The sequence below is a fragment of the Eulemur rufifrons genome, chromosome 15, assembly GCF_041146395.1.
Source record: "Eulemur rufifrons isolate Redbay chromosome 15, OSU_ERuf_1, whole genome shotgun sequence".
NCBI lineage: Eukaryota > Metazoa > Chordata > Mammalia > Primates > Lemuridae > Eulemur > Eulemur rufifrons.
This window is the reverse complement of record NC_090997.1, coordinates 4,646,261-4,659,432: the sequence shown is the minus strand read 5'-3', so window position 1 is coordinate 4,659,432 and position 13,172 is coordinate 4,646,261. Positions and strand designations below refer to the sequence as shown.

The 13,172-nt window shown below is 43.8% G+C and overlaps 1 protein-coding gene across 1 annotated transcript in view; it reads left to right on the top strand.

Annotated features, from left to right (window-relative positions):
- The first annotated feature begins 2,351 nt into the window (after window positions 1-2,351).
- The window catches only part of NUDT3 (nudix hydrolase 3), a 98,045-nt gene continuing 87,224 nt past the window's right edge, over window positions 2,352-13,172 (top strand). The window contains exon 1 of the mRNA XM_069488880.1: window positions 2,352-2,744. Coding sequence (XP_069344981.1) covers window positions 2,646-2,744 — 99 coding nt within the window. The 5' untranslated portion in view covers window positions 2,352-2,645. The remainder of the gene's footprint in view (window positions 2,745-13,172) is intronic.

The following is a 13,172-nucleotide window of genomic DNA, read 5'->3' as shown; positions in this document are numbered from 1 at the left end:
TGACTTAATCAGATTTACATTTGAGAAGGATTCCTCTTGCTGAAGTGGGTGGATGGGAGCCAAGAAGACCAGATGGAAGGCCACAGTTTAGGCAAGAGGGAAGAACTCTAATGAAGTAATGGCAGAGGGCAAGGCAGGAAAGGGCTGGGCCTGAGGATGTCAAGAAGGCAGAAGTGATGGAGTTTATTATTAATTGGATAGTGGTAAGAGATATATCAATAATGACTCCCAGGTTTCTGGCTTAGGAAGCTGAGTAAATACCATACTCTGATGTGGACATAAGAAAACAGATAACATTTTACCTACTGGTCTTTTCTTTTAGGACTTTTGGAGAAATATTTAACTAGAATAATATTAGTAAGTATAATTTTTTAGAAATTTAAATCTACTATCTTACTATTATTTTCAAGAAAAGGATGGGATCCCTTGGTTAATGCTCCCTGAACAAAGAAAAATTAATTATTATTACTTTAGGCAAAGGATCTGGGAGTGATTTCGTGGGCTCTTCAAACTAAACAGGCCCCTAAAAAGTTGGGGTAAAGAATGAGAAACCAACAGAAAACCTCCATGTATTCTTTCAACATTTACTCAGCTCTTATTTTCGATGAGGCCTGTGCTAAGAGATGGAGATGTGAATGTAAATGACACAGTCCCTGCACTCAGACTTGCTTATTACCTTTACTCTGGTGTACTGACACCTACAGTGCTATCTTCAATCCTGTTCTCAACCTTAAGAAAGTGGCAGATAGTAGTACTCTGCAGCTCTCTGGCTGTTGGTGTGATTTACCCATATAACTTTTCTGGGAATGTTTTGCAACAGGCAGCAAAGGCCATAAACATGGTCCTACCCCCTTGGTCTGCTTCTGGGAATTATCTTGAGAGACTCTCTAAGATAGGGATAAGGACTTACATACATACAGGGATGTTATTGCTGTGGTTCTAAGCTTAGGACCCAACCTAAGCTTCTAACAGTGGGACAATGGCAAAATAATTGATGGTACATCTCTGTGATGGATTATAGTAATTAGAAATGGTATAAAAAACTTAATGACACAGGGGAAAGACCAGGGGAAAAAAAAAAAAGTATGGCTCTCTACAGAATATGCTCAAAGATATCCATGATTTAGTTTTTTTTATGGCCCCTGTATTTTTTCAAATTTTTGATAATGCATATGTACTATTTCTACAAATGAAACTTCTGGTTTTTTTCTTCCTTTCTTTTAAATCAGAGACATAATTCCCAAGAGTTTGGGAATTCTGTTGCATGGGCATTGATCAAAATGAACTGAATTCTACGCCTATGTGGTAAGGGTTGAGTGAAATGTCAATATTAGCTACAATGTATTGAGTGTCTTGTATGTGCTAAGTAGGTTTACTATCCCTCTTTTATAGAGGTAAAAAAAAATGATATAATTGAGGTTCCAACCCGGGTACGTTTGGTTTCAAAGTCTTTTTTCACTATACTAAATACAAGCAAATTCAAGAAGGTAATAAGCAATTCACAGACAGATCCTGCACCGGATTTTTCGTGTGTTTAGGGCACTGGCATGGTACTAGGTTTGGTGTGGGTAGCTGAGAACATTCACAAGTCATACCCCGTTTTTCCTTTCTTGAGAATCTGTTTTGACATCCACAATACATACTCCTCGTTTATCGTCAGGAACCATGATGTTTTATGATTTGCATTATGTGTGCACACTTACACATACACCTTCTTTTCCGGCCCTCTTGTTTACCTTAATAGGAAGCATTTGCTTTTTGCAACAATAAAGGATTGCAGGGTAATATATCTTCTTTCTAATGGACGACATGCCCACAGACTTCCAGAGCTTCAGGTTGTCAACACAACCTGCACGATGCTCCACCCCCACCACCACGCCCAGTTTCCGTGCAATTCCAAATCCCACACGTCTCAGGATGCACTCTCCGTTGCGTTTAACTGCGTCTTATTATCTTCTCCAGACCTTCCCTCTCATCCCCTCCCAGACAGACCAGCAGGGACAAGGAGCGGGTGGCATGACCTTGGCTCATCACCGGCCGCGAATACGCGGCATAACCTTGGGCGAGTTCTCGCTTCCCCCTCCGCTGACTGGCGCGGTTGGATGGCGGGGTCTCAGTCCCGGCCGCCAGGAGGTCCTGCGCCGGTACCCCTACTCCCCTTGGCTTCCTCCTTGCCCGCCCCACCATCCCTACGCCTACGCTGCCGACGTAGCAGCCGCCCGGACTCGCGCGGAGCTCTCATTCCAGACGCTCGTTTACGCCGCGCGGACTGGGAGGGCGCGATTCCCGAACGCGGCCTGCGCTGCGAGCGCGCGGTCGTTCCGCAGGCCGGCGCGGCCTTACGCCGCTGACGCAGCGCGCCCAAGATGGCGGCGTGGTCGTCGTCGGGGGTGGCGGCAGCAGAGGGGGCGGCGGTCGTGGCGGCAGCGGCGACGGCAGCCGTGACGGCGGCGGCGCGGGACCTCGGTCGGGGGGAATGAGGCGACCGCGGTGGGGCAGCGGCGGAGCCGTGTAGCGGAGAAGCGGCTCTCCCTCCCTACTTCCCTTGGCTGAGTCGGGGACGCGCGCGCGCGTGGCCGTCCGGAGCGGGCTCTCCACCACTCGACTCTCGCGACCCGCACCGCACCCCCACCCGGGCTCGGAGGATGATGAAGCTCAAGTCGAACCAGACCCGCACCTACGACGGCGACGGTTACAAGAAGCGGGCCGCATGCCTGTGTTTCCGCAGCGAGAGCGAGGAGGAGGTGAGGCTCGGGGCTGGTCCGGCCGAGGGTCGCGGGGGTTGCCGGCCGCTTCGGGTCGGGGCGCTGGGGGCGCGGCTGCCGGAGGAGGGTGTGCCCAGGCCGCCCCGCTCGGGTCGAATGAAGTTCCGACGGAATTTCCTGAGGCGAAAAAGAGGGAGAAGGAAAAAGGACGGTGGGGCGGAGGGGAAGTGGGTCTGAGCGTGGCCATATGTGACGCCCCGGCCGGAGGGGGCTGCCAGCCTTAGGCCGGGGCGCTTAGGGCCGGCCGCCTGTCACCGGGGAGGGCGGCTGCCGGGAGGAGGCAGTGGGTTGGGAAGAGTGTGATTTCGGCCCAAGCCTCCAGCTTTGATCCAGGAAGGGCAGCTCCTCACTTGTCAGCCCAGCACATGTGTGCAGAGGCCGCCTTGCACGAGGCGCAGGCCGGCCTTTGTGGGGGAGAAACAGTCCATTTCGTTGGCAGGTTTGGGGTTTGCCGAGGGATTATGCGTGTCTGTGAGCCCAAAGTTGGGGGGTGGGTATCTTAGTAAGATTTAGGGCGTTGTTACAGCCAACTGTTTATTTTACAATGGGCTGGGGAGCCCTTATGGTGTAGCCTGAGAAGAAAGGACATTTGATAAAATAATCTTTGTGAACTGAAACATTTTCATTTAAATTGGGAAGACCAAGAGAAGTATTTAAAATCTTTGCCCTGACGTTTTTCCACTGGGAAGACCCTTAGTGTTAAATTTGCTGGGAAAATAGAAATGCTTTTAGAATCAGTTTCTTTTTGCTTCGGGTACTTAAAAAAATCTTAGCTTCTCAAAGCCGTTTCTGTGGTGATGAAGAGAATTCAGAGAAGGCACATGTTTCGTAAATCCACAAAGAATAGCTGCTTTGGAAATTCATAAGATGCCTGTGGGAACGCATTTCTCTTCTGTGCATGGTGGTAAAATGGCAGTTAAACTGGAAACAATGAAGGACAGTGAAATTCAATATGTTATATTCTGGCATTCAGCAGTGGGCTCTGGTGGCAGGGCTACAGTACAGTGCATCGTGTTGAAATGGGGGAAAGGAACTTGACCCGTTAGTTATGAAAAGAAGCTGTGATGAAAGACACAGATAGATTGCCCGTAGTTGCTGTCCAGAGATATTTAGGAGGAAGTGGGAATTTAAATTATTGCCTGAAGAAAATTAGTTAGTGAAGTACTAATTGTGCTGTTGAGGGATGGTACGGGTGCTCCCTTTAAGCAAAACAGAAGGAAAGGGCATTTGGAAATGTATGCTTTGTGTCCTGCATATGTTATAAAAGTCCCCAAAACAGATGCATTGTAATAGGGATACTAAGCAGGGCCATGTTGTAAATTATGTACTGTTTTGGAATACATACTTGAGTAAAGTAAAATCATTGGTGGTTACTGCTCCAGTGGCTTTGTTTTCTTCATTATCATATCATATTATGGGGAATCAGATGGGATCACAGGCTGTTAACTGGAGGGAAAATAATTAACATAATAACAATGTCCTACTACCTTACTATGGTTAAGCCTGTGAGCACCCCAATTATAAGTAGAAAGGTATATAATTTAGTTATATGAATGATGCAAGACTATTTGTATTGAAAAATCATGCTAGAAATTGAAAACATGTGAGTACTTTGGATAGATTGGAAACCCTTTATAGATTATAAGCAAACTAACAAAGATGTGATTTTCCATTTTCTGTTAAAAGTTTTATTAAGTACTGACATTAGCAAGCATTAATGTTGTTGCATGCTTACTTGTGTGTTTAGGCTTGCATGTCAGACCTGGAATAGGACTTGCCTTTTAGGAGCTAAAATTTTTAAACTGTTAAAAGAATTTTTTTTAAACAGATTAAAACATTTGATTTATCATGGAGTTTCCTTTGTTGAATTCCTTTATGCACATTGGTTAATGAGCAGAGGATGCATGCAAATTTTTAATTACAGATTCAGTGAGTGTTACAGCTAAAGCCTGGGAAGAACAGGAAAATTAATGAAATGGGCCCATTTTAGACTTGTTCAGTTCAATTAAACAAGTAGGTATTAAAGAACCTACTATGGATGCAGCACTCTATCATGTGGGACTTTAGTATCCCTCCTTGACCAAAAAGTTGAGTGGTTTTAGATGGGATCCCTTAATTGGGAGGGATTTTGGATCACAAGATAATCTCTAGGGTGCTGTGCAACTCTCAGGTTATATAATTGTGTTGGAAGGGAAGTAATTTGTTAGTTCCAGGAGAACTTTTACGTTCTCAGTAGATGTGCCAGAGACTGAAAGTATTAGCTGCCACACATTGTGGGAATGTAAAATTTAAACCTAATAGGATAGTTGACCCAATTTTATTTCTTAAAGGGCACTAGTGGCTTTACTCAAGATAGAATAGTTTACAGAATATTATTAGCATCATTACAGTAGTAACGTAAGTATAAACAGGACCTGATTTATAAATTTAACCAGTGTCAAGAAACATACATACAATGTGAAGAAAAAGAGAGGAAGATACAGTCATGCATCGCGTGACCTCAGGGATATGTTCTAGGGCAGTGGTCCCCAACCTTTTTGACAACAGGGACTGATTTCGTGGAAGACAGTTTTTCCATGAACGGGGTGAGGTCAGGGGCATCACCGCCTGGGCTCCACCTCAGATCATCAGGCATTGGATTCTCATGGGGAGCGTGCAACCTGTGGAGCTTGCAGTGGGGTTCATGCTCCTATGAGGGTCTGATGCCCTCTCTGGTCTGATGGGGGCGGGAGGTGCTCAGTTAGTGTTGGAAGCTATGGGGAGCTGCTGTCGGTGCAAATGGGGCGTCTTTCTCACCTCCTGCTGTATGGCAAGGTTCCTGGCGGGCTGCGGAGGGTGGCCGTCTGTGGCCCCTGTGTTGGGGTCCAAAGTTCTAGGGGAAACGTTCTGAGATATGTATTGTTAGGTGATTTTTTTTTTTTTATTGTGTACATCATAGAGTGTACTTACACAAACTTAGACAGTGTAGCCTACTACTGCGGTCCCCAACTCCTGGGCTGCAGACTGCTACCAGTTTGTGGCCTGTTAGGGACAGAGCCTCAGAGCTTGGCCTCCCCATGCCCACCACCCATCTCCATGGAAAAATTGTCTTAAACTTAGGAGGTGAGTGGAGGGCGGGCTAGCCAGCGAAGCTTCGTCTGTATTTACAGCCGCTCCCAATCTGTCTGTGTCCCTGAGTCACTGCCTGATCCCCGCCCACCTGTCCCTGGAAAAATTGTCTTCCATGAAACGGGTTCCTGGTACCAAAAAGGTTGGGGACTGCTGGCCTGCCACACACGTAGGCTTTATGTTACAGCCTATTGCTCCTAGGCAACAAACCTATATCGCATGTTACTGTACTGAATACAGTAGGCAGCTGAAACACAGTGGTATTTGTATATCTAAACATAGAAAAGGTACAGTAAAAGTAAGTATAAAAGATAAAAAATGGTACGCTTGTACAGGGCACTTACCATGAATGGAGCTTACAGGACTGGGAGTTGCTCTGGGTGAGTCAGTGAGTGAATGTGAAGGCCCAGGATATTACTGTGCACCCCTGTAGACTTTGTAAGCACTGTACATTTAGTTTACACTAAATTTATAAAAATTTTTCTTTCTTCAATAACAAATTAACCTTAGCTTACAATAACTTTTCTACTTCATAGAATTTTTAATTTTGTAAGCTTTTTGACTCTTTTGTAGTAACACCTAGCTTAAAACACATTATACACCTATACAAAAATATTTTCTTTTTTTAAATTGAGGTTAAATATGCATGTATAATTTACCATACTTTCTTTACATTTCTTTACATACTTATTCTGTAAGCTTTTTTTTTTTGAGACAGAGTCTGACTCATTTGCCCTGGGTAGAGTGCAGTGGCGTCATCATAGCTCACTGCAACCTCAAACTCCTGGGCTCAAGCAATCCTCCTGCCTCAGCCTCCTGTAGCTGGGACTACAGGTGTGCACCAAGATGCCTGGCTAATTTTTCTATTTTTAGTAGAGACAGGGTCTCGCTCTTTCTCAGGCTGGTCTTGAACTCCTGAGCTCAAGCAGTCATCCTGCCTTGGCCTCCCAGAGTGCTAGGATTACAGGCGTGAGCCACTGAGCCTGGCCTTTATAAGCTTTTTTTCCTATTTAAATTTTTTTTTTTTTTTACTTTTTAAACTTTTTTGTTAAAAATTGACATAAACACACATATTAGAGCATAATTTATTTACTTTACGATAAGACGTAAAGCTTAGAAAATAATTAAATAATGAAGAAAAAAGCCAAAAAAAAAACCACACACATATATTAGCCTAGACCTCCTACACAGGGTCAGGATCATCAATATCACACTGTCTTCCACCTCCGTATCTTGTTCCACTGGAAAGTCTTCAGGAGGATAACACACATGGAGCTGTCATTTTCTGTGATCACAGTGCCTTCTTTTGGAATACCTCCTGAAGGGCCTGCCTGAGGCTTTTACGTGTGGTTAACTTTTTTTTTCTTAAATAAGTAAAGGAGTACTCTCTAAAATAATGATAAAAAGTACAGTATAGTAAATACATAAGCCAGTAATGTAGTCATTTATTATCATTATCAAGTATTATGTACTATATGTAATTGTATTTGCTATACTTTTTACGACTGGCAGTGCAGTAGGTTTGAGTAGTCACCACAAACATGTGAGTAATGTGTTGCACTGCTACGCCTACGACGAAGTTACTATGGCTATGATGCGGTAGGAATTTTTCAGCTCCATCATAATCTTTTTGGACCGTCATTGACTGAAGTGTCATTACATGGCACATGACTGTATTAGAAGATAATAGACTCTAAGTCAAACCCTCTAGCATTCTGTCTTTTCAGCCCCAGAAGACTTTACTTACAGACCAGCAGTGAGAGTAGCTGAAATTCTGATCCAGGTTCAGATGTGTGCACATAGGTAGCAAGTTTATTGATCACTCATTGAGTGCCAGCTTCCGTGATACAGTAACAGAGGAAACAGACATGTAGGGAACTTGGAATCTAGTGGGAGAAATGGAAAAACAAAGAGATAGAATGTGACAAAAATGAGTTCCCTTTCCTCCAAACTTCTGGCTTCTTTTCCTATTGATAAACAAGAATTAACAGGAAAACTCCCCGACTTAGATCTTCTAGTTGTTATTGACATTTGATAAATTAAAATCTTTACATTTTGGGCATTTGTGATAACTAACGTATTTATGACAGTACTTTGAACCTGATGTACAATGCACGGTCTCATAATCAACCTCCACTTTAACCAACTTGGTGCACTGAATGTTTGGCTGTTACTTGGCAGGCCCCTGGGTCTGGTGTACCCCAACCTTGTGGCCTCCTAGCCAGTGAATTGTGTGCTTACAAAGAGTCAGTTGTATTTATTTCTGTATCTGTTTATGTTCATCATACTTGTTATTGTAATTGTGCAACCTGATTAAATATTCCTAAGTGAAATTTGAGTTCAAAAATGACAGTTTTGTGAGAAGTATTTCAAATGCTTTGGAAGACTTCATAAATGCAAGTCACTAAAAGAAATTGCTGCTCAATTATGTGGACAGGCAAACTTGAGAAGATTGGGGAAAGAATCTTAAAAGTCTATAAGGGACTCTGCACATAGGTTACTTCATGAATATTTTCAGGTTTTTGTTCTTTATAGAAACTAGGATTGGAAAACATAGGTCATTCATTATGGGTGTGGCATATGAAATAAAGACAGCTTGCAATTCAACAGTATATATAACACAAAACAAGATCTTGACCCTACAAAGATTAGCAAATACGTGTACATTTATATTTTTAAATCTGTCATATCCTCCAGTTGACACTTTATCATAAATAGTGTGGAAGACTGAAACTTATTTCTTGAGTAAGATTTTATTATCTTAAATTGGGTAATATGGCATTCATCGTTTTTTTTTTTTTTTTTTTGAGACAGGGTCTCACTCTCTTGCCCAGGCTAGAGTGCCGTGGCGTCAGCCTAGCTCACAGCAACCTCAAACTCCTGGGCTCAAGTGATCCTCCTGCCTCAGCCTCCCGAGTAGCTGGGATTAGAGGCATGCGCCACCATGCCCGGCTAATTTTTTTAATATATTTTTAGTTGTCCAGCTAATTTCTTTCTATTTTTAGTAGAGACGGGGTCTCACTCTTGCTCAGGCTGGTCTCAAACTCCCGAGCTGCCTGCCTTGGCCTCCCAGAGTGCTAGGGTGGCATTCATCTTTGTCATGTTATTTAGCTTTGGCCCTCCTAAAGCACTTCCACTGAGGTTTTTCCTCTTCCCCTATTCTTTCCATTTTTAGAGCCTCTGTGATGAGGAGAAGTGAGAGACACTAGGGATGAGCTTGTTTTTACTTTTAGAAAGGCCAATGATACAGGATATACACCAAACGACATCACAGTGCCTAGGAGAGTTAAAGCTGCTCCTAAAGGTTCTGTTTTTACCCAGGGGGGAGAATGTCTACTAATAGGATTGTGTCAGATTTCCCTTTGTATTAAAACTGTCTTTAAAAAGATAGGATGAAATTGTACTTAAGGTATTAGGTTTGTTTGTTGAGCTTTTCCACTAAAATCCCTGCATGTCTTGGCAGGGGGCTGCTGCTTCTCATTTTCTGAGATCCTTGAGCTCGTCGGGTTGGATGGAGAGATGATTGACACTGGAGATCCTCAGTGGGCAGAGACTCTGGTGGCCTGAGTGTTTGTCTGTTAAATGCCCCAGAGGAGTAGGTGGAAGGACGTCACTGCAGACTCCACCTTGCAGCAGGCTCTAGAGAGGGGAGTAAAGCACGGGTGGCAACCCCAGAGGTGATAACCATGACGAAGGGCTTCCAGTAGATCCCAGAGTGGTCAGGGAGTGCTTCTGTAGCATATCTTGGTTACTGTCCAGTATGACATTGCTCTAAGAATACAGTGGGTACATAGATCCGTCATCTGACTGGACATTTCTGCTCCTCATTTCTCAGAGTCTTTCCTGGAGGCTTTTTTTCCCCTGCTTCCCCTTCTGCCTGCCTAACACCAGTTAGTCAGTCGTTTCTCCCGTTACATTCTTTTCTGCTTCCTCCCCAAGATGTGAATTCCGGCCTGAGTTCATACTGCAATCTCCATTCCTTTTTACTCCTCCCCTCGCCCTAATCCTACTTCTTTGCCTTGGGGTGATGCTCATTTCTCAACAAGAGTAGTATTGCATATCTACTGTGTGTGAAGCAATCTGTATGTCTCTTGATAGCATAGTAAAAAAAAGAAAGGCCTTTGTTCAGGAATACATTTTTTTAATTTGTTCTTCAGCATATATTTTTTTGAGAGCCCTGCTATGGATTGGTCTCTGTACAAGACCCTGGGAATATACAGATAAATAAGACTATTCCCTCATAAAGCCAACCCGTCCACCTGTGTCTGTCACCTCCTGCCTGCCCAGCAACCATGCCCAACATACCCAGTCTCTCCTGCACCATCGTCTTTCCTTCTCAACTTTATCATTCACAGGGCAAACAGGCTACGTCTCCCATTTAAAAAAAGAAACATACATCCTTGAGCTCATATTCCCTCCAGGTACCATTCCATTTCTGTCTTCCTTTTCACAGCAATATTTTTCTGTAATTGCTGTCTCCACTTCCCCTCTTTGCATTCTCTCCCAAATTCATTCCAATTAGGCACTTTTTCCTACCATTTGCTAAAGCCCCTCTTCAAGATAACCAAATCCAGTTACGGCATTGAGTGGCCAGTCTTTGTGTTACTTGGTAATTCCTTTCTTTTTGAAACACTTTCTTCACTGTGCTTCTGGGGTATCTCTCTAGTTCTTCCCTCCCTTTCTGTTTGCTCCTCCCTAGTATTATAGATTCCTCCTCATTTTTCTGACTTCTTTTCTTTGTAGTGAGTGAGGGCACAATATTTGAACCTCTTCTCCTCCCTGCCCCATACAGTAGAGAGTCCCGTCTTTAAATACCATCTTTATACCGATTACTTTCAAATGTCTATTTTTAGCCCTGACTTCTCTCCTGAAATCAAGACTTGAATATCTAGCAATCTACTTGATATTTCCATTTGGATATCTGATAGGCATCTTAAACCTCAAATGCTCAAACTGATTTCTTTCTTCCTTTCCCTTTTCCTTGCCCTTTCCCTTTCTCGTTCTCTTTCTCTTTTTCTTTTCTTTGTCCCACTCTGTTGCCTAGGCTAGAGTGCAGAGGTATCATCATAACTCACTGCAGCCTCAAACTCCTGGGCTCAAGCAATCCTCCTGCTTCAGCCTCTCGAGTAGCTAGGACTACAGGTGCATGCCACCACACCTGGCTAATTTTTCTCTTTTTTTTAGAGACAGGATCTTGCTATGTTGCCTAGGCTGGTCGTGAACTCCTGGCCCCAAGGAGTCCTCTTGCCTTGGCCTCTCAAAGTGCTAGGATTACAGGTATGAGCCACCGTGCCCAGCCTCCAAACTGAATTCATTATTCCATTATTATCCACCAAGAAACAAACAACAATAAAAATTTGCTTCTTCTATGGTCTTCAGTAAATTAATCTACCACTTGCTCAGGTTAGAAACCTTGGAGTCATCCTTGACTTTTCCTTGTCTCATACCCACATCTTATTGGCAGAAATCCCAAATCCAGCCATATCTCTTCAACCTTCACTGTGGTGTTCTAGCCTAACCCATTACTGCCTCTTGCCTGGACTATTGCCCTATCTTCCTAACTGGTCTCCCTGCTTCTGCCCTCACTCCTGTAGTCTTCTCTGCCATAGCTGCTAGAGTGATTCTTCTAACACAGAAGTCATGTGTCACTCCTCTGCTCCAGTGGTGTTCTGTCTCAGAGTGAATCTAAAGTCTTAACTGTGACCTCTGAGGCCCTGGATGATCAGGTCTCCTGCTACAGCTCTGATGTCATCTCTTACTACTCTCCCTCTTACTCATCCCCTCTACCAGCCCCACTGCTCTCTGTTGTTTCTCTCCCATATTACCTGCATGGGTCACTCCTCACTTCAGGTCTTTGCTTATCACCTTAGCAGATGTGTCTTTGATGATTACCTTGTATAAAACAACACTAGTCCATTGAGACTATTTGTCTCTAATGCTGCTTTTTTCTTGGCAGCACACATTACCACCAGGTATATTATGTATTCATTTGTTTATTGCCTTTTTCCTCCCCCTAGACTACAAGCTAGTCCGTGAGGATGGGAATTTTTGTCCATTTTATTCACTTCTGTATCCTGGGTGCTTAGAATGTAAAGCAGCTCAGTATTATTTGTTGAATGTGTAAAGGAATGAATGAACCCCTATAGTCCCTGCTTTCAAGCAGCTTACAGTCTAGTGGAGGAACTGATAGCCAAAACACACTGGTAGTGTCTACCAATAATGCATTGACAAATGTGTGTCAGAGAAGTCTCGCGGCTCTTTCTTTATTTCCAGTTTCTTTATTTCCAGTGTCTTAGTGACAGAGTATCAGCCTGATGGAAGTATCTGTGCATTAAGTTGTAAATCTTTTCTGAATCTTATTGGATAATCCTATGGTAGGATACTTTGGATTTCTTTCAGACATTGAACTTGAGAGTCTGCCATCTCACAGGATTTTTATTGGGTGATTGATACAATGTACTGATTCCCAGCCCTAGTGGTGCAGTACCTGCGAGCAAGGGGCTTTCATTTTGCTGATATCCTGGGACCTTTTATGAATATGTACATAAGTAAGTATACAAACAAACTATAATCAAGTGGTAGTTACTGTTTTCTCAATCTTTTCTTTCTTTTTAATTTTATAGAGACGGGGTCTTGCTCTTGCTTAGGCTGGTCTCGAACTCCTGACCACAAGCCATCCTCCCGCCTCGGCCTCCCAGAGTGCTAGGATTACAGGTGTGAGCCACACACCCGGCCAGTAGTTACTGTTTTAATGACTACTTGATAGTGGTTCATAACCAACAATGTATGTCCAGTCTGCATTCTAAAATTAGTTAAGACTGGGTATGTAGGCTGACGCCTATAGTGTCAGCATTTTGGGAGACCAAGGTGGGAGGCTCACTTGAGGCCAGGAGTTCAAGACCAGCTTGGGCAACATAGCAAGACCTGTCTACAAAAAATTAAAAAATTAGGCCGGGTGTGGTGGCTCACGCCTGTAATCCTAGCACTCTGGGAGGCCGAGGCAGGCGGATCGTTTGAATTCAGGAGTTCGAGACCAGCCTGAGCAAGAGCGAGACCCCGTCTCTACTAAAGATAGAAAGAAATTATATGGACAGCTAAAAATATATATATAGAAAAAATTAGCCAGGCATGGTGGCGCATGCCTGCAGTCCCAGCTACTTGGGAGGCTGAGGCAGAAGGATTGCTTGAGCCCAGGAGTTTGAGGTTGCTGTGAGCTAGGGTGACGCCATGGCACGCTAGCCCGGGCAACAGAGTGAGACTCTGTCTCACAAAAAAAATTAACCAGGTGTGGTGGCATGG